The sequence below is a fragment of the Castanea sativa genome, chromosome 3, assembly GCF_040712315.1.
Source record: "Castanea sativa cultivar Marrone di Chiusa Pesio chromosome 3, ASM4071231v1".
In the NCBI taxonomy this organism is placed as follows: domain Eukaryota; kingdom Viridiplantae; phylum Streptophyta; class Magnoliopsida; order Fagales; family Fagaceae; genus Castanea; species Castanea sativa.
In genome coordinates, this window is record NC_134015.1 from 1,128,517 (window position 1) to 1,150,635 (window position 22,119).

The following is a 22,119-nucleotide window of genomic DNA, read 5'->3' on the forward strand; positions in this document are numbered from 1 at the left end:
AAGGCCAAAATTGACTTTGCTAGTGCCGATTTACCCAACCCGATATCCATCCATATTCCGCCCTCGCATAAATAACTTTGTATTTTTATTTTTAAACTTTTGTTATATATTAAACAATTCTCCGGGAAATTCTAATCAATATATATATATATATATATATATATATATATATATATGTATATATATAAAAGCAGAAACCTCACGTGAGAGAGTACGAAATTTTGCCAAGTGGCACTCTATATGAAAAGATAATTAATTTTTTTTTTGAAATAAAATACATCATTTTTAATTTATTACACTTATTAGATGCCACATCAGTTATTTAATAACTCAACAGATTTTAATTAGTAATAAATAAGATTAATGGATAAGATAGAAGGATGTTAATCATCAAAAACTCTTTGTTTTCCTTATTCCTCCATCCTAAGGTTTTCTTATGTTTATGCCTACTCCTCTTCCCTTATAACTAAATGCCTACTCTTCCGAAACCACTACATGCCTTCTCCTATGCCTATGTTGCTAAATTACCGATTCTATGTTCTATAATTTGCACAAACTGAAATAGCATTTAGATTATTTAAAAACACATGAAATTATATAAAAATCACCAAATTAGAGTTTAAAATTATAACTAAATTTTAAAAAGAAATTTAGGCACATTTTCACAAAAATTCCATGTAACTAAGTCACACTTAGGAATATTGGACTATTTTTCCTTTGTATAAATAGAAGGGTCCCAATGGGATGAGGGGGCTAACAATTTTCTCTTCAAAACATTTGTTGTAGGAACACAAAAGTTTTCCATTGTAGACTTTTCACGATTAAAGAACATGAATTGCCAACTAATCAAACTAGAGTTTTTAGTACCTACAGCAATTTCACAACATCGAGAACAAATCCCAGTGTATACAATGTCAAATTTCATAGTCTCCTGTTACATCAAATGAGTGTTTAATTTTTCTCGCAAAGTATTGAATAGTAAAGCTTCTAGGCCTTAGTCTCAATTACAACTCTCAATCATGTTGGACTTGAATGATACCTATCAACAACGTATCATTATGAGATGCAGAAAAAATTTGGAGTGTACACAACGTTTAGTGTGAATGGGAAGAAATTTCATCCAATTCCAATTGATTAGGTTAGTAAGGGACCTATTCCAATTTAATGTTTCTGGAATTTTGTATACAAGTAATAATCAAGGAAACTTCCACCTAAAATAAGTCGGACTTTTGACAAGAGAGAAAATTGATGTCTAGACAAATCAAGCTAAGGCCGACCAAAATGGACCATATTCTTAATTTCTTATCTCTATTTGTTCCATGTACAAGACTTATAGTCAATGCTTGGCGTATAAAAGTTGAACATCTTATCTAAAGTCCATCCTCTGAAAGCTTGAGAAAAAATTCATTTAAACTAACACAATATATAAATTATAAAGGAATCAAAGAAAAATTGTCAAAAATAATGAAAATTTAATCTATGCTTAAATTCTTATAAGGATGAACACAATAGCAATATCCTTTTTAAAAAAAAATAAAGATATAAAAAAAATCTATACTTATTTTGTACGTATGTTAAAGTCCTATCACAAAGTTTTTTGAGACTCATGTTGATTAGTGATTAGAAATTATAAAGGAATAATCATGAATATATATATATATATATATATATATATATATATATAAGTAGAGATCTCATGTGAGAGTGCGTGAGGTCTTGCCAAGTAACGCTCTAATTTTACATTTAGCATTATTTTTTACCTCTTTCATTAAGTGTTTTTTACTATTACCCAAAAGTTTACATTAATTTATTTTACTGTTATCTCATTAGTCCCTCATTAATTGCCTAAACTTACATCATGCATTTCTCTCTTTCTCATGTCTTTTAGCATCCCACCATTTTAATATTTTTTTAAAAAGTAAAAAAATAATAGTTAAGGACTAATAGTAATAACTTACCAGATAAGGCCTTGGAGAGAGATAGAGAGACATAAAAATGTTGTCGATTGTTAAATAAAACGTATTGTTTCACTATAAAATCAAAATACATTGTTTCACTATAAAAGACTTGAGACTAACAAAACATTTGAAAGAGAGAGAGAAAAATTTGAGGGGACGTCGCCTTCGTAATATTGGCCCCCCACCACCATCCAGACCTTAAACCTGTACGGGTATTTTTATTTCTTTTTAAATTAGGAGATTAAATATGATTTAGGTTTGGGTAATTTGGTTGGATAGTTTTTGTTTTGGGTATATAAGTAGTGAGAATATTTGGTACGCAATGTAAAGCCATATTCTACCATGGTTTTAAATCATTTATAAGACACGCGCATACACACTTGCCCACACCATGTTTTAATATCGCACTATCAATGAGTGGAAGACAGTGAGAGAGTTGGACATACTTTTATTTCATAGTATTAAATATGTGAACACAACACAAATTATTTGATTTTCACAGTCCTGTTACTCTTTTGCATTTTTTTTTTTTTTTTTGGTTTCATGACTTAAAAAAAAAAATTAATCTTACCTTTGTTTTTAGGGTGAAAAATTAATCTTACTTTGAGAATGCTATAAATATGCAGTGAAACAACAATTATAAATTGCACACACATAACCATTATAATTATTAAGTTCAAGGAATGAGTAAAAAAAAAATTTGGAGGAATATTGTAGAATAAAATTTGTTACAAAATGTCTATCCTTCAGAGATCTCATACGAGAGTGCGTGAAATCCTGCCAAGTAGCACTCTAATTTTGCATTTAGCCTTTTTTTACCTCTTTCATGAAGTTTTTTTTTATTGTTACCCAAAAGTTCACATTATCTTATTTTACTGTTATCTCATTAATATCTCACTAATTGCCTAAGCTTACACCACACATTTCACTATTTTTCATGTCTTTTAGCATACCCACTATTTTAGTATTTTTTTTTTAAAAAAAACAAAAAATAAATAAGTAAGGGCTAATAATAATAACTAACGAGATAAGACTCTAGAGAGAGATAGAGAGACACAAAAATGTTGTAAATTGTTAAATAAAATGCACTGTTTCACTATATATTACCAAAATAAAAGACCTAAGACTAACAAAACATTTGAAAGAGAGAAAAAGGGGAATCTGAGGGGTCACCACCTCCGTTATACTGACCTCTCAACACCATCAAGACACCAAAACCCCTATGGGTATTCTTTTTTTCTTTTTAAATTAGGGGCTTAAATATGATTTAGGTTAGGTAATTTGGTTAGTTAGTTTTTGTTTTGGGTATATAAGTAGAGAGAATATTTGGTGCGCAATGTAAAGTCATATTCTACCATGATTTAATTTTAAATCATCTATAAAAAACATGCATACATACTTGCCTATACCATGTCTTAATGTTGCACTATCGATGAGTGGAAGATAGTTAAAGAGTTAGGTGTAAGTGCACAATTGCACCTGGACCCAAAGACAACTATGGGCTCAGGCCCAATAAGCCTTAAACAATGAAATTTATAGAATGTGGATCTGAAATCTAATTAGGGACACTGGAAACTTAATAAACAGGCTAAGATGTAAAAGCACTTGCAAATAGTAAAAGATTATTGCGAAGAAGCTTCCTCGGACATTAGCCGAGGACGGTTTCTGTATTATTTCTCTTTCTTTTTTTCTTGAAGGTTACAATTCTTAGTTTCTTTCTTGGTAACTGATCGATCCCCCCTCTTCTTTGGCCTCTACTCCCCTTAAATACTTATTCTCTTGGTGCTTTATCCACGTGTTGCCCAAATCTTCTTTTTCCCCTCTGACACCACCTTCTTCAAGTGTTTTAAATAGTAACCAGAAGGCTCCTATCTACTGTTCAAGAGTCACTTCCCCATTAATGCGGCTAGGGAGGAAGGTGCAAGATCTTTAATGTGGAGGTGGCAGCCTTTTCCTAAGATATTTCTCTAACTCCGGTGCCTCTAAAGGGTACAGGGATCCCCCTTTTAACCAACTGTCTTTCTGGAACTCTGTCTTGATCTTTCTAGCGAATCTCCGAGTCTTCCTGGGTCTATCCGAGGAGAATCTCATCCTCGGATGTATCTTCGGACCCTCGGCGTATAGGCCGATTTGCAGTATTAACAAGCTTTTAATTATGAACATATTGGCCCTCCTTGTTAGAGCCCAAAGGCCCAAATGCCTGCTCAGGTCCTTTTACTCCCCACATTAGGTATACTTTTATTTCATAGTATGAAATATGTGAACAGAACACAAATTAGTTTATTTCATGGTCCCGTTACTCTTTTGCATTTATTTTTGGTTTCATGATTTTAAAAAATAATAATCTTACCTTAAGATGGCTACAAATATACAGTGAAGCTACCAAACCAATTTTTAATATCTCAAAATGTATATGTTTCTTTATTCTAATTTAGTTTACTTTATATATATATATATATATATATATATATATATATATATATATATATATATACATATACTTTGTGTACAACATTATTTAAAACTGTTTTACATAAAATATCACAAAATTATCCGTGCATCGCACAGGCAACTTACTAGTTTAGTACAATTGTAGAAACTTAAAGTTTTTAATAACATTTTTTTTTTAATAACAGTAGATAAAAATATGTTGAAAAAACTCAAGTTTGTTATAGTACAGCAAGACCAATGCATCCTTGTGTTTCACGCTGGGTAGACTGACCAGTGACCAACAGAGTATAAGCCCAATAAAGAATAACAAGCTCTCTATTGTAATATATTTGCCGAATTGATGCCTAATTGAAATAATGAGTCCACGCACAATATTGATATTTTAAACTCTATCTTTAATCACAAGCTTATATAGTCTAGTTTAGAAGAACTTGAGCTGAGGATAGTGTTTAACAATTAATATGCCAAATATAGTAATTTTGTTCCTGCGAGTACGGCATCTTGGAGACTTTGTTATTGGAAGAATTAATCAGGTCCAAGTCTAGTCGAATATATATAAACAATGGCCTCTTTTGGGCAACGTTCTCTTTCTTCAGTTGATTTTCAAGCAAAATGTAAGACAGCTATTATATCAACCTGCGACCAAAAATGTCAGTCAACTTTTGACAAACTAACTTCTTGTTCTCTTACGTACGCAACTTGCTCTAAAATGTAAGTTCAAAATTTTGGTCAATAGTACAGTGCATTGTGGTTTGCTAATTAAGAGCAGCTTTAGTAATGTTGTTCTAGTAATGTTGTTTATATTTTTTGTAAATACGTGTGGATAAAAAAGTATTTGAAAATACGTATAATATTGTTTAAATACTAAAAACTATTGTTTACAATGGTAACAAATGGGCCCTATTTTTCTCTATTAGCAGCTGGAATTCAAGCAATGGGATCTGCTTCCAACTTCAAAATACTCTCACTTGAGATTAGAGGACCAAATGCCAACCAACTTTGTTGGGAAAATAACATATAGGGATATTACTTGACTTAAAAGACTTAAGTTTGTGAGTTTGGGTCCCCACTTCCTTTTATTATTCTTATCTACAATGAGACTTCACTAATACGTGTATTCCTAACAAATTTATTATATTTATATATTTTTATAGAATTCTTCCATGAATGAGAAAAAAAAATTTTATTTGTAGATTTGAAGGGAATAGACAGAACAAAATTTTGAACAAAATTTTTGAACGTTTGAATATTGTAATCTTTGTATGGGTCTTTTTATTAGCCTTCAATCAAGGACAATAGTGACCGTCACCAATATTGGATAAGTGGTCTTACACCGTGTATAACAAGGTTTAAGTGAACAAAGACAATGACCACACAAGTCTTATTTTTTTCCATCAAATAAAAAAATTAACCTAATTTAACCAATTATGATTATCAATCGATTTTAGGTTACTACCACAGATTTAACGAGTCACCAAATAAAGTAATAACGCAATAAAGAAAAGCACATAGTAAGGTAGTGACAAAATGGATTTTTCTCATGAACTTCGTATGTTATTTCGAGGACCGCCTCGAAGATTCCCTTCATAGCAACTAAATTCGTTGGTTCTATGACTCCAACAATTGATCTCCAATCTTCAATGGAACCTTCTTTAGATTGATTTTTCTTGATCTCTGGTTTGGTGATAATAAGAGAGAACAACGGTGAGATGTGGATAAAATTGGTTGACTAATTAAGTGAACAAATAGGAAATGTTGGTCCTGGTAATAGTGAGATGGATAAAATTGCCAAACCAACTGGCAATAGAGAGCGCATCTGGGCGCTTCACATTAACCTCTAGAGTGGTAGAAACAGTCTTGCAATTAGTGAAGATGGCTTTGGAAAGAAGATCATATGTATATTTAGCTAGAGAGAGATGATACCCATCATGAGTGGAAGTGACCTCAAGCCCAAGGAAATAGTTCAAGGTCCCCAAATCATTCATCAAAAAGTTCTTATTGAGAAGTTTCTGAAGAGCTCATACTTATATCATCAACATAAAAGAAGAATATATAAGAGTGTATTGATAGTCATTTTGCGGATGAAGAGTGTAGAATCATAAGAGCTAGGGACAAAAACCATGTTGAGCAATTACAAATCTGAATATGACAACCCAAATAGCCTACTTGAGTCATGGCAAACTCTACAGACCGACCTTATCTGAGGAATGCACATGACCTAAAGGAGGTTGCATATAGATTTCTTCAAAAGAATCACCATTCAAGATGGCACTTTTTGACATCCATCTAAAATAGAAACCAAAATAAAGATCTAACAAATGTCAAAGGCACCGGCCCAAAAATGAAAGACCTAGGGCCTTACTCCCGAGAATGAGGAGTCGTTTGGTAATGTTGTTTGTATTTTTTGGAAATATGTGTGGATGAAAAAGTGTGTAAAAATGTATGTAATGTTATTTAAAAACTGAAAATATGTTGTTAAACTACTATACCAAACGAGTCCAAATTTTCTGTTCCACTTTTCCTGCTCCACTCTATACTCTACCAATAAAAACTTGCCACATGTTCACCTAATTAATTAAATACTACTATTAATTAATAACGGTAGCATTAATAAGTCAATATATATATATATATATATATATATATAAATTAATAACGGTAGCATTAATTAAATACTACTATTAATTAATAACGATAGCATTAATAATTATCTCAAAGTTCTTATTGAGAAATTTCTGAAGAGCTTATATCCCTACAATGTCATCATCACCAATAATGATTACAGCATCAACATAAGAGTTAGGGATAAAATTAAAACAAGAAAAAAAAAAAAAAACAAAAATATGAACTTGAGAGAGGAGAGAAATTTCTTAGACTTACCAGACTCGTGTGTGAGGAGGAGCAGGCTAAGCAACAGCAGCAACACCGGATCTGATTTGAGGAAAAGAGCAGCAATAGCAACACCCAAATCTGATCTGAAGAAAAGAATAGCAGCAGCAGTGATGGAGGCATTAGGGTAAAAATTGAGTGGAGGAAGAGTGAGGTTAGGGTAAAAATTTGAGAATTGTAATTTAGGTTCCATATTTATTTTTTATTTTTTTATTTGTCGGTTATTATTTATTTTTATTTTTTGGATGAGTTAGTCGGATATTTTTTTCAGATTGCATTTGTATAAGTATTAGCTCTATATTGCGGCAAACCACGAACATTGTAATCTTCATTTCCTTAATTGATTTTTGACTGTTACAGATTAAAAATAAAAGTTATATGCATAATATAAAATGGGCAAATTTCAAATTACATCCTTGAAATTTTGAAATTTAGGGTTGATTGGATTATATCATTCTGCTGATGTGTTTTATTTTTGCCAAATTAGCATCAAAACTACACATTTTCAGGTCAAACTCTAAAATCAAAGATACCGTTTTTGTTTTAAATTTAGGCCTGAAATGATATAGTTTTGATTATGCCAGCTCTTCACTTAGTCATCACTGAAACGACGTAGTTTTGGGGCTGGTTTGGCAAAAATAAAACACATAAAAATGATGATGCGTCACTTAATAAGCAGAAACTAACTGTAAGGGTGAATTGCTAACGAAACCAAACTTCAGAGTGTTAAATCAAATTAATTTTTAAAACTTTGGGATGTAAAATTCAATCAATCCCATACTTCCGCACTCATATAAAAATTAAAGATAACACATGAACTAGCAACTTTGCAGAACTTATTATCATGATTTTAAAAACTAGATTGGACCGGCCAGTCCGACCGGTTGAACCCAGTATTGACCACTAGTCCACTCTAGAAAAAACCTTAAAAATCGATTAAAACTTGTCAAAACCGACTAAAACCGGTCAAAAGCTGTGTTAAATCGGGAATTGGAGGCAAATCCAATTTTACCTCCGTCAGGTTTTTAAAACCATGCTTATTAGTTGTTACACAAGGAAAAATGCTTTCTTGTGAAAAATACCTGTAAAAATTTCAAAAAAAAAAAAAAGTTTTTTTGTCATTATGACACGTGGTGTAACACGAATATATATAGATCTTTTGTATCATTTTTTGTGTTCTACTTTATGTTCCACCAATTCCAAATTGTCATGTTTTTTTTTTTTTTTAACTTTGACTATTTTGTAAGAAAATTTAAACAAATACATAGCAAATTGTGATTAGTGGAACTTAAAGTGAAACGTAAAAAGTGGTACAAAAGATTATTCAACACAAAAGGCCCCCTTCTTCCATTAATTGGATCTAATAATTAATCGCATCATTTTCTTGCTTTCCGCTTTGTCTTGCCTCACTATTGTCACTTCACAGTTTCACACTTGTCCCAAACTTTTGCGTGATGCACGGTAAATTAATGGAAAATAATATCACAATGATCTACACATAATAATCCAAATTTTTATCAAAACTCACCAATCAAACCCATAACATCAAATAGAGAGGATCCAAACATAACATAAAATCATTCCTAATTTTTTTTTTTTTTGAATATGGTCATATATATATATATATATATATATATATATATATATATTCATGAATGGCTTGTGATAAATTTTGTTAAATGTGAAGAATAAAATGGTACAATGTTTTAAGAGGAATATATTGAAACTATTTTACCACTTCACCTATAAAACTGAATTCACACGATTCCCGAATATTGGCCAATTGTTTGTATTCACAACGACAAAGAAATTGTCGCTCTTGCTCAACGACAAAGAAAAAGAAAAAAGAAAAGCATTGATGACGCCGAGTCAGGCGTCAACTAATTTCTTCACAACCCCAAAGGAGGGGCAAAAAATACCCATGAAGTAAGACTAATGATTCTTTCTAAAAAAATAAATAAATAAGACTAATGATTTATTCATCTTAGTCAAATTGCTTATGTCTTATTTTCTTATGGCACCGCCTCATACATCCCTATCCTTCTACTAATTATTTTTTCTTTAATCTCTTGACTTTTGCATAGCCTCAAATTCTGAGTTTTTGCTATCAACTCAAGCTTTTAATAATTAGAAAAACAGCTATAGAAAGAAAGTTTAATTCTATATTATTTTTTTGTTAAACATGTGTTAGAGATATATTAGCCCAAGTCCAATCCTTCTAGTGTTATATCTTTTTTTTTTTTTTTTTTAATACAAGATAGAATTCTACTGTAGCCTAATCTAAGTGTATATGTGTGTGAAGCTCCCTCCTAGAAACTTGAATCCCGACCCTTGTCCCCCACACTTCACAAACACTTATACTTGTGGAGTGACCACCACACCAAGGGTATGTGGTGGTTTCTAGTGTTATATCTTTAATATATGATAATATAGTACAAATCCTATGTTATAATGAACTGTAAGATATGTATATATTGTAGATGAAATTCTAGACTAACAGACTTTTAATATAAGTAGGAGATTTGGCTTACACACATAGAAGGTTTGAGTTTGGGCTATTACATTGGGCTAATATATCTCTAACTCATCTCTAACATTTTTCAAAAGCAATCAAGGCAGTGTAGTATATTGCTATGCTTTTTTTATTTTGACTTTTTTAAATTTATTTTGGCAATCAAGTTAATAGTTTAAAATTTAGGAAATTAGATTAATCTTTTGAATTTCTTATTATTAGTTATGAATTGATTATTTTTATTTCTCTTTATCATATAGTTATTCATTTATTTATATTAATATCTATATATTAAGAAGACTCAGAAAGTTAGTTAGGACTTTAAAAAAATGTCAAAAATACCTCTAATCTAATTAGATAATCATTATTCATAAAAAATAAAATAAAAAATAGAGTTAAAATTATAATTCAATGAGTTTCAAAAACAATAAACTGTAGAAGAATTTTTTTTTTTTTCTAAAAATGAGCATACACTCTTTATTTAAATAGAAAAATGATATGTCCACAACATTTTCATAATATTTTTGCAACAAATCTTAAGTGATAGATTGTTAATGGTTGTTATTATTATGGCAAAAAAGTAATCTTAGTGTTAGGTTCAAATTTGAACCAATAACAACTAGTCACCTATGATTTGTTGTAAAAATGTTGTGGACATAGCATCTTTAAAAATATTGTAAAAATGTTGTGGACGTAGCACCTCTCAAATAGAGAAATCTCACACACATTTGATAAATGTTTTCCTAAAAATTAGCACACACTAAACCTAGCACTTTACTAATTTTCAAAATCCTAAATTTGAGCTTCTTTAAAAGTACCTTCCCATATAACCTCATTAACAATAGACAAATTCAAATTGGAAAATTATGACATTAAACTCAATAACTTGTGATGAAGCTAGTATCCATTAATATTTTATGAATTACTCCTACTTCCAATTTTTTCTTTCAATCTTGTTTCCCTAAGCTGAAATCCTGCCACTGATTATGCTTGTCATGAGTCCATCATTGTATAAAGACTAATGCAACATGTTTTGACTTAAAGACGTTAGAGAGGGGGGTGACTTACCTTGACATAAAGACGTAAGAGTGGCTCGCAGTAACACAAAATAGTTGAGTACTTCATTTATGTTGTGTCTATAAGTTCTCGCATGGTTGCATTGCAATTTGCATTACCCTACGCAGCTTAATAGAGTGCTAAACTTAATTATTAGGACATCCATCATGGGGCCTTCGTTTTGTTGCTCCCTGTTGATGCGCTTTCTTTACATACTCCCTTTGTTTTATCTTATACACTCGTCTCCTTCCAAGCAGCCACTATGCCATGATTATGAGAGCTCAGCCTTGTTGCAATTCAAGGAAAGCTTTATCATAAACAACTCTGCTTCCTCTGATCCTGTTGCATTTCCTAGGGTCAGATCTTGGAGACTAGAAGGTGAAAACTGTGATTGTTGCTCATGGGATGGTGTTGACTGTGATGAGGACACAGGTCATGTGATTGGCCTCGACCTTAGTAACAGTTGTCTATATGGTTCAATCAACTCCAACAGCACTCTCTTCCGTCTTGTTCACCTACAAAGCCTTAACCTTGCTTACAATCACTTTAACTATTCTCAAATACCATCCCAGCTAGGCAATCTCTCAAGACTGACATATCTCAATCTCTCTTCTTCTATGTTTTCTGGTCCAGTCCCATTTGAAATTTCAAAGCTGTCCTCATTGTCATCCTTGGATCTGTGCTGCAATTATGATTTGTCTTCAGGCAAATACTTCTTGCAATTCAAAGAGTTGAGCCTAGCAAGCCTTGTTGGAAATTTAACCCGCTTAGAAAAACTTGATCTGAGTGGGGTGAACATATTCTCGACGGTGCCTAAGATCTTTAGAAACATGTCTACTTTAAGGTTCCTTTATCTCAATGATTGTGGAATGTATGGGGAATTTCCAGTAGGCATATTTAAACTTCCAAATATACGAGTTCTTGGCATAAAGTTCAACAAAGATCTCTCTGTCTCATGGCCTAACTTTCAATCTTGGAGTAGTCCCCTTGAGGAAATGAGCCTCGCATGCACGAATTTCTCCAGTGAGCTACCAGCTACAATGGGAAACCTTGGCTCCCTGATTGTTCTGGATGTGTCAAGTTGCAACTTATCAGGGTCCATTCCTTCTTCAATCGGTAATCTCACAAATCTCATTTACCTTAAGCTTTCAAATAATACTTTGGTGGGTAACATCCCAGCTTCAATTGGAAATCTCATCCACCTTACATTTCTAGACCTCTATGGTAATCAATTGATTGGTCCAATCCCAGTTGGGCTTGCAAACATGACAAAATTGACTATCCTTAGCATAGGATCCAATCAATTAAATAGTTCAATCCCTATTGGGCTTGCAAACCTAGCACAATTGACCATCCTTAGCTTGATCTCCAATCGATTAACTGGTTCAATCCCTATTAGGCTTGCAAACTTGACACAATTAGCTATCCTTAACTTGAACTCCAATCGATTAACTGGTCCAATCCCTTTTAGGCTTGAAAGCATGACACAATTGACTATCCTTAGCTTGGACTCAAATCAATTACATGGTTCAATCCCTTTTGGGCTTGCAAACATGACACGATTGACTATTCTTAGCGTGCGCTCAAATCGATTAATTGGTCCAATCCCTTTTATGCTTGCAAATTTGTCACAATTGACTATCCTTAACTTGGGCTCTAATCGATTAACTGGGCATATCCCTTTTAGTCTTGCAAACCTAACACAACTGAGTTTCCTTAACTTGGGTTCCAATCAATTAGTTGGTCCAGTCCCTTCTGAGCTTGCAAACCTAACAAAATTGACTATCCTTAGCTTGGGCTCGAATCAATTAACTGGTCAAATCCCTTTTGGGCTTGAAAACATGATACAATTGACTATCCTTAGCTTGTGCTACAATGAATTGACTGGTTCAATCCCTTATGAGCTTGCAAACTTGACACAGTTGAATATCCTTAGCTTAGGTTTTAATCAATTGATTGGTCCAATCCCTTTCGGCCTTGTAAACTTGACACAATTGACTATCCTTATGTTGGGCTTCAATCAATTAACTGGTCCAATTCCTTTTGGACTTATGAACCTCACTCAATTAAATATCTTGGTTCTTGAGAGCAATCAGTTTCAAGGCCAGTTTCCAATCTCCATCATTAGCCTAAAGAATCTTCATCTTCTTGATATTTCTGATAATTACCTTAGTGGTATTGTGTCGATTTGCAACACTTCTCTTCGTATCCTTGATGTGTCGAATAATAGATTCTCTAGTTCACTACCCCAATGCTTGCATGATGTCTTCCAAGGAAGTGAAGTGAGGGTGATTCGTTTGAGTGAAAACAGATTCCGAGGATTGTTACCAAGATCATTGGCCAATTGTTCGAAGCTAGAGGCCATTGATGTTAGTAATAACCAATTCAAGGACACTTTTCCTTCTTGGTTGGGAAACCTTCCACATTTAAAGGTTCTCATGTTGCGCTCCAATAAATTCCATGGTCAAATGTTTGAGAGTCCTGAAGCCAATTATGAGTTCCCCAACTTGCGAATACTTGATCTCTCATACAATAGTTTTATTGGAAAGTTGCCAATAAATTCATTTGAAAATTGGAATGCCTTAAAATCAGAAAATGAAGACCACTTGACATATATTCATACAGCAATATCTGCATCTGGTGGGACATACTATTGGTCAATGCAAATAACAAACAAAGGCCAAGATAGAGTTTACGACAAGGTCCAAGAATTTTTTAGAGCCATTGATATGTCAAGTAACAAGTTTGTTGGAGAGATTCCAAAATCTATTGGAGATTTAAAGTGCCTTAATATGCTCAATCTTTCCAATAACATTTTCACTGGGTACATCCCACCATCTCTAGGGAATCTTACAAATCTAGAATCATTAGACCTTTCTCAAAATAGGCTATCAGGGGAGATTCCACAACAGTTAACACAACTTACTTTTCTCGAATGGTTCAATGTTTCTCATAACAATCTCAATGGTTCTATACCACATGGGAAACAATTTGACACATTTGAAAACAGTTCGTTTGGGGGAAATTTAGGTTTGTGTGGGAATCCATTATCAAAGAAATGTTGGAATTCTGATTCTTCACCACCTTTAGCAACAGTTTCTGAAGAAAGTCATGATTCTACTGGGTCTCCCTTTGAATTTGGTTGGAAAATAGTTTTGATTGGGTACGGATTTGGACTGATCGTTGGAGTGATAATTGGCAACATTGTGGCAACAAGAAAGCGGGATTGGTTGATGAAGACCTTTGGAATGAGGCAACGGGTACAAAAAAAGGTGAGAAGAGGGACATAGAAATTGAGCATGCATCTTGAAGATATAAATATACACTTACTTTTATAGTGGTGTTATGCTTATGTCATGTAGCGAACTTACTATATAATAAAACTTGTGCTTAACGCATTATATTTATGATTGCTCTAACTACATGCTCTTCCCTTTTTTCCTCTTTATATTTTCTATTTCATTTTTTCTCTTTATTCCGTGAACAATCCGTCAATACCTTTTTCCCGTTTATTTTGTACACTTAAAACTTCTTAACCCAACTAACAATGAATTGGGAACACAGTATTATAAGAATATTGGATATTTTAAGCTAATTCTACAATATATCTCAAGATGTCACAATATATATATATATATATATATATATATATATATATATATATATATATATATATATATATATATGTTGGAGTCAATGTTCGCTACAATTGAGTCCAACAAGTCAATAACATATCCTACAATGCTCAAGATTAAAGAAAAATCTTATGGATTAGTTGTGTAAATTAACACTGAAAATTTACAATATTGCTTATTTGATGAAATGCAAATTTTTATAAAACATAGCAAATGCCTAATATAAGAACAGAGCAGGACTCGCCAACTTATAGAAACAGAGTTTACAAAAACAGGAGGGCCATGCCCCAAATCAAAAAGACCTGTTACAGCAGAAGTAAGAGGCCAGCAGACGTATTAAACAGTGTTTCCAAGCAATTATAAGCCGGACTATAGAATAGCGTTATGTACTTCATCATATACCCTCAATATGATGGTTTTTCACATCATGATTGTATTAATTGATGAAGGGTTAGAATCCTTTATAAAGAAATATACAATTGTCCAAACTCCAAAGGTTGTGACTCTTATGAAAGGATGCATGCAAACACTTGTCATATTATATATATATATATATATATATATATATATATATATATATATATATATATATATATATATTCAGGTCACTCTAAATTCCCATGTATTACAACAAGTCTATACATTCTAAGCATTTCGAATCTTTATGCATTTTGCGCAAACATGCAATATTATACTTCGAATTAATTCATAATCTTGGGTTTGTGTGCACTTTCAAAATTTTATTATTTCTCTGTCACTATTTTTGTTTTTGGTTAACACAAGTGGCTTGTTTCTTAATTTCATGTTCCTTTGAATTGAGAGGAATAGAGTAGAGTATATGAAAATTGGCTCAAAATTAACCTATTTTCAGTTAACTCTACTCTATTCTCCTCCACTCTCTCTCAATCCAAACAAGTCATTTCTTTTTATGTCCCATTCTATTCTTTTGTTATTATTGTGGACACTTTTATTGGAAACATCCTCCCACAACGATCGAATACTAGTCTCAACATTTTAATAAATGCACTGCATCAAAAATATTAATCAATGGTCTCAAAAATGAAAAACAAAATAAAAAATCCCTCAAGTTCTATTTCAAATCTCCAGGACAAGCCAATGTGCATAGAATATGTGTTTGATTTAAAATCCTTACCGTTGTGTGGGTGTGTTTATTTCTTAAAAAATAGTTCGATTTAAAATATAAGGCTAGCTAATAAACAATTCATAAAGAGGACGTGTCCCCGATATCCCACTAAACAAGGCCAAAATTGACCTTAATATTTACTACTTTGACTAGACTTTGCTAGTGCCGATTTACCCAACCCGATATCCATCCATATTCCGCCCTCGCATAAGTAACTTTTTATTTTTATTTTTAAACTTTTGTTATATATTAAACAATTCCCCGGAAAATTCTAATCAATATATATATATATATATATATATATATATATATATATATATATAAAAGCATAAACCTCACATGAGAGAGCACGAAATTTTGCCAAGTGGCACTCTATATGAAAAGATAATTAATTTTTTTTTGAAATAAAATACATCATTTTTAATTTATTACACTTATTAGATGCCACATCAGTTATTTAATAACTCAACAGATTTTAATTAGTAATAAATAAGATTAATGGATAAGATTGAGGGGTGTTAATCATCAAAAACTCTTTGTTTTCCTTATTCCTCCATCCTAAGGTTTTCTTACGTTTATGCCTACTCATCTTCCCTTATAACTAAATGTCTACTCTTCCTAAACCACTACATGCCTTCTCCTATGCCTATGTTGCTAAATTACCGATTCTATGTTCTATAATTTGCACAAACTAAAATAGCATTTAGATTATTTAAAAACACATGAAATCATATAAAAATCACCAAATTGGAGTTTAAAATTATAACTAAATTTTAAAAAGAAATTTAGGCACATTTACACAAAAATTCCATGTAACTAAGTTACACTTAGGAATATTGGACCATTTTTCCTTTGTATAAATAAAAGGGTCCCAATGGGATGAGGGGGCTAACAATTTTCTCTTCAAAACATTTGTTGTAGGAATACAAAAGTTTTCCATTGTAGACTTTTCACGATTAAAGAACATGAATTGCCAACTAATCAAACTAGAGTTTTTAGTACCTACAGCAATTTCACAACATCGAGAACAAATACCAATGTATACAATGTCAAATTTCATAGTCTCTTGTTACATCAAATGAGTGTTTAATTTTTCTCTCAAAGTATTGAATAGTAAAGCTTCTAGGCCTTAGTCTCAATTACAACTCTCAATCATGTTGGACTTGGATGATACCTATCAACAACGTATCATTATGAGATGCAGAAAAAATTTGGAGTGTACACAACGTTTAATGTGAATGGGAAGAAATTTCATCCAATTCCAACTGGTTAGGTTAGTAAGGGACCTATTCCAATTTAATGTTTCTGGAATTTTGTATACAAGTAATAATCAAGGAAACTTCCACCTAAAATAAGTCGGACTTTTAACAAGAGAGAAAATTGATGTCTAGACAAATCAAGCTAAGGCCGACCAAAATGGATCATATTCTTAATTTCTTATCTCTATTTGTTTCATGTACAAGACTTATAGTCAATGCTTGACGTATAAAAGTTGAACATCTTATCTAAAGTCCATCCTCTGAAAGCTTGAGAAAAAATTCATTTAAACTTATTTAAACTAACACAATATATAAATTATAAAGGAATCAAAGAAAAATTGTCAAAAATAATGAAAATTTAATCTATGCTTAAATTCTTATAAGGATGAACACAATAGTAATATCTTTTTTTTTTTTTAAATAAAGATAAAAAAAAAATCTATACTTATTTTGTACGTATGATAAAGTCCTATCACAAAGTTTTTTGAGACTCATGTTGATTAGTGATTAGAAATTATAAAGGAATAATCATGAATATATATATATATATATATATATATAAGTAGAGATCTTATGTGGGAGTGCGTGAGGTCTTGCCAAGTAACGCTCTAATTTTACATTTAGCATTATTTTTTACCTCTTTCATTAAGTGTTTTTTACTATTACCCAAAAGTTTACATTAACTTATTTTACTGTTATCTCATTAGTCCCTCATTAATTGCCTAAACTTACATCATGCATTTCTCTCTTTCTCATGTCTTTTAGCATCCCCACCGTTTTAATATTTTTTAAAAAAATAAAAAAATAATAGTTAAGGACTAATAGTAATAACTTACCAGATAAGGCCTTGGAGAGAGATAGAGAGACATAAAAATGTTGTCGATTGTTAAATAAAATGTATTGTTTCACTATAAAATCAAAACACATTGTTTCACTATAAAAGACTTGAGATTGACAAAACATTTGAAAGAGAGAGAGAAAAATCTGAGGGGACCGTCGCCTTCTTAATATTGGCCCCCCACCACCATCAAGACCTTAAACCTGTACGGGTATTTTTATTTCTTTTTAAATTAGGAGATTAAATATGATTTAGGTTTGGGTAATTTGGTTGGATAGTTTTGTTTTGGGTATATAAGTAGAGAGAATATTTGGTACGCAATGTAAAGCCATATTCTACCACGGTTTGAAATTATCTATAAGACACGTGCATAAACACTTACCCACACCATGTTTTAATGTTTTACTATCAATGAGTGGAAGATAGTGAGAGAGTTGGACATATTTTTATTTCATAGTATTAAATATGTGAACACAACACAAATTATTTAATTTTCATGGTCCTGTTAGTCTTTTGCATTTATTTTTTGGTTCATGATTTTAAAAAAACTTAATCTTACCTTTTTTTTTTAGGGTGAAAAATTAATCTCACCTTGAGAAGGCTATAAATATGTAGTGAAACAACAGTTATAAATTGCGCACACATAACCATTATAATTATTCGATTCATGGAATGAGTAAAAAAAAATTTTGGAGAAATATTGTAGAATAAAAGTTGTTACAAAATGTCTTTCTCTCAGAGACCTCATGCACTCAGAGACCTCATGCAAGAATGCATGAGGTTCTGCCAAGTGGCACTCTAATTTTGCATTTATCCTTTTTTTACCTCTTTCATTAATTTTTTTTTATTGTTACCCAAGAGTTCACATTATCTAATTTTACTGTTATATCATTAATATCTCATTAATTACCTAAGCTTATATCACACCTTTCACTATTCTTCATGTCTTTTAGCATATCCACTATTTTAGTGTTTTAAAAATAATGAATAAATAAATAAGGGCAGGCTAATAGTAATAGCTAACGAGATAAGACTTTAAAGAGAGACAAAGAGACACAAAAATATTGTGAATTGTTAAATAAAATGCACTATTTCACTATATATTACCAAATTAAAAGACCTAAGCCTAGCAAAACATTTGAAAGAGAGAGAAAGAGAAATCTGAGGGGTCACTACCTCCGTTATACTGACCTCCCACCACCATCAAGACACCGAAACCCCTACGAGTAGTCTTTTTTCTTTTTAAATTAGGGGCTTAAATATGATTTAGGTTAGGTAATTTGGTTAGTTAGTTTTTGTTTTGGGTATATAAGTAGAGAGAATATTAGGTGCGTAATGTAAAGTCATATTCTACCATAATTTAATTTTAAATCATCTATAAGACATATGCATACACACTTGCTCACACCATGTCTTAATGTCACACTATCGATAAGTGAAAGATAGTCAGAGAGTTGGGTATACTTTTATTTCATAGTATGAAATATGTAAATACAACACAAATGAGTTTATTTCATGGTCCCATTACTCTTTTGCATTTTTTTTTTTTTGATTCATGATTTAAAAATAATAATAATCTTACCTTAAGAAGGCTACAAATATGCAATGAAGCTACTAAACCAATTTTTAATATCTCAAAATGTATATGTTTCTTTACTCTAATTTAGTTTACTTTTTCTTTATAATTATGTACAACATTATTCAAAAGTGTTTTACATAAAATATCATAAAATTATCCGTGCATCGCACGGGCAACTTACTAGTTATAAATAAAAATAAAAGATTTAAGGGCCTCTTGCGGGTTTTGTCCCACGTCAAAGGAAGATGTTAGATATTGGTATTATAAGGACACTTTTATTTTATTAAAAAAATATAATAAAATAGAAAGTCTCTGATCATCTCTCCCAGTGTCCCACATTATTCAAAATGTATGAGTTTTATGATATAACTTTTTTATATGCTTATGCATAATTTTTAAAAATGTCATTGTTAGTGGCGGAGCCATGAAGTTTCTCAAGGGGACCAAGTTAAATGTAACAAAATTATTAACGTTAAGATATATGTGAATCATGTTAAGAATATATGTCATTTAGAATTGACTAATCCTTTGACAAAATGCAATTTACTTGTAATTAGATAGATCTAGGATGTGTTTAATACTTCAAGGAACAAGAGTTCAAGTCTAAGTGTTAAAGCGATGCAAATCTATCCAAGAATCAAGTGAAGAATTACTAGATTTTAAAACTCGACAGATAGCATCTATCGAGGTTTGAAAGGCAATTTAGCCCGATGCTCGGCAGCTACTCAATAGATAACTTATCTATCGAGATTTACGAAAATCAGTTTTTCAAATCTGTTTTCACACCAATCCGTGTAATTTGTTTAGGCTTTCTTTTCTCGCAACCCTAAACATATATAAGGATTATTTTAAGGACCGTCACATCTAATGCAACTTAATGAAAAAGTTTTTCACAAGCATATTGTGACCGGAGACATATGCTCTAGTTCATCTTCCTCTTGAAGCTGCTGCGTTTGTATGTCGTAGGGTTTTGTAATCAAGGAGTTTTGTGATCTTTATTGTGTGATGAACTGAAGAACTTTGCAGCCAACATCTTTCTCAAGTTAGTGGTTAGCCACATACTTGGATCCGTGCATCGATTGGTTCATGCATTGAAAAGGAGAGATTATCACTACAGAACAAGTCCAATTATGTATTGGAGTAAGGGTTCAACTGTAGGTTGGTATAAGGTACTGAGATTCTTTTACTTTTAACCGCTTGTTGTGATAATAGCGGATTCTCGGGAGTGGTGACCTTAAAATCACCCGGTGGGGTTTTTGCCTTGGAGGTTCTCCTTATTCGTAAACAAATCACCATGTCAACTTTATTTTCCACAGCATATTAACTTAGTTGGTGATTTGTTTGTGCTACCACGTGTATTGCATATTAATTGGATTAATTAATTAACTTAGCTAAATTAATTGGTTAATTCATCATAAAGGGTCAATACATTCTTGGCTTATCAAGTGGTATCAAAGCAGACACACTCTGATTATGATAAATCTTTGTTGTGTGATCCATTGACTCCTGTTGTCATGGCTGCAACCTGCATAAAAAGATCTTTGTTTTAAATACATCTTGTTTTTCTAATCTTTACTTGATTAAGTGTATCAGAAAATGCAAGTCTAAAAGTTATTTGAAATCCATCATGATGATTATTGGAAAAAATCTTTGCATAACAAAGAACAAACTAGACTGGCTTAGAATGAAAATGTGCAGAGGAGTTCGTCTGAGAAGAGTGAAAGTTAAAAGTCTTGTTCATAAATGGCAGATGAGGGAAAACACCATTCCTACTGATTTGTCATCTAAGCATGAGGTGTGCTTAATGATGAAGTCTGCATTTAAGGTTATGAACATATGTTTATGGTACCTTGATAGTGGCTGCTCAAGACACATGACTGGAAACCAATCTCTCTTTAAGGTTTTCGAGTCTAAGAAAGGTAGTAATGTCACTTTCAATAATGGGAGAAAATCATAGATTAAAGGAAAGGGAACCATCTCTCTACCTGGACTGCCAGGCATTGCAAATGTGCTATATGTAGAAGATCTGAAAGTGTACCCGTTGAGCATAAGTCAGATACATGATCAAGACTTTATAGTGCTGTCCTCAAAAAGGAAATGCCTTGTGGTGAATGAGTCTGGAAAGGAACTCATAAGTAGTGTTCACACTCTAAACAATTGTTATGGTTTGGTCCCTAATGCTGATATTGTATGCAATAGCACTCGTCTGCCAAATGAAGATCTATGGCACCAAAGGATGGGACATGCTAGCTACAAACGTCTTTCAATTGTATCTAAGCATGAATCAGTTTTGGGGATACCAAAGCTCAACATAGTGAACAATGTGGTGTGTGGACCGTGTCACCTTGGGAAACAAACAAAAGCCAAACATTCGAGCACTCAGACATCCGCTATATCTAGACCATTGGAGCTACTACATCTAGATCTCATGGGTCCAGCTAGAACCGAGTCCCTTGGTGGAAAGAGATACATCATGGTTATGGTAGATGACTTCACTAGATACACTTAGGTTATTCTTCTAAGATCCAAGTCAGATGCTCTTGACCACATTGAAACCTTGTGCACAAGATTGCAAAATGAGAAGAGCTTAAAAATTGATCGAATTCGAAGTGATCAGGGTAAAGAATTCGAGAACTCTTACATGGAGTCCTTTTGCACTAGATCAGATATATCTCAAGAATTGTCTACTACTATTACTCCTTGTTGGGAAATTTAGACCCCGGTTGATAAAATTAACAAGTTTTAAACCCAAGCTGTTAATTAGATTTATTATAAATAAAACTCATTAAAAAAACAAA

The 22,119-nt window shown here is 32.2% G+C and overlaps 1 protein-coding gene across 1 annotated transcript; it reads left to right on the forward strand.

Moving 5' to 3' along the window:
• The first annotated feature begins 11,033 nt into the window (after positions 1-11,033).
• Positions 11,034-21,830, forward strand: LOC142627855 (uncharacterized). Its single transcript, XM_075801744.1, has 3 exons — positions 11,034-14,138; positions 21,072-21,146; positions 21,279-21,830. Exons 1-3 carry the CDS (start codon positions 11,034-11,036, stop codon positions 21,828-21,830), a joined length of 3,732 nt encoding a protein of 1,243 aa, XP_075657859.1.
• Positions 21,831-22,119: the final 289 nt, after the last annotated feature.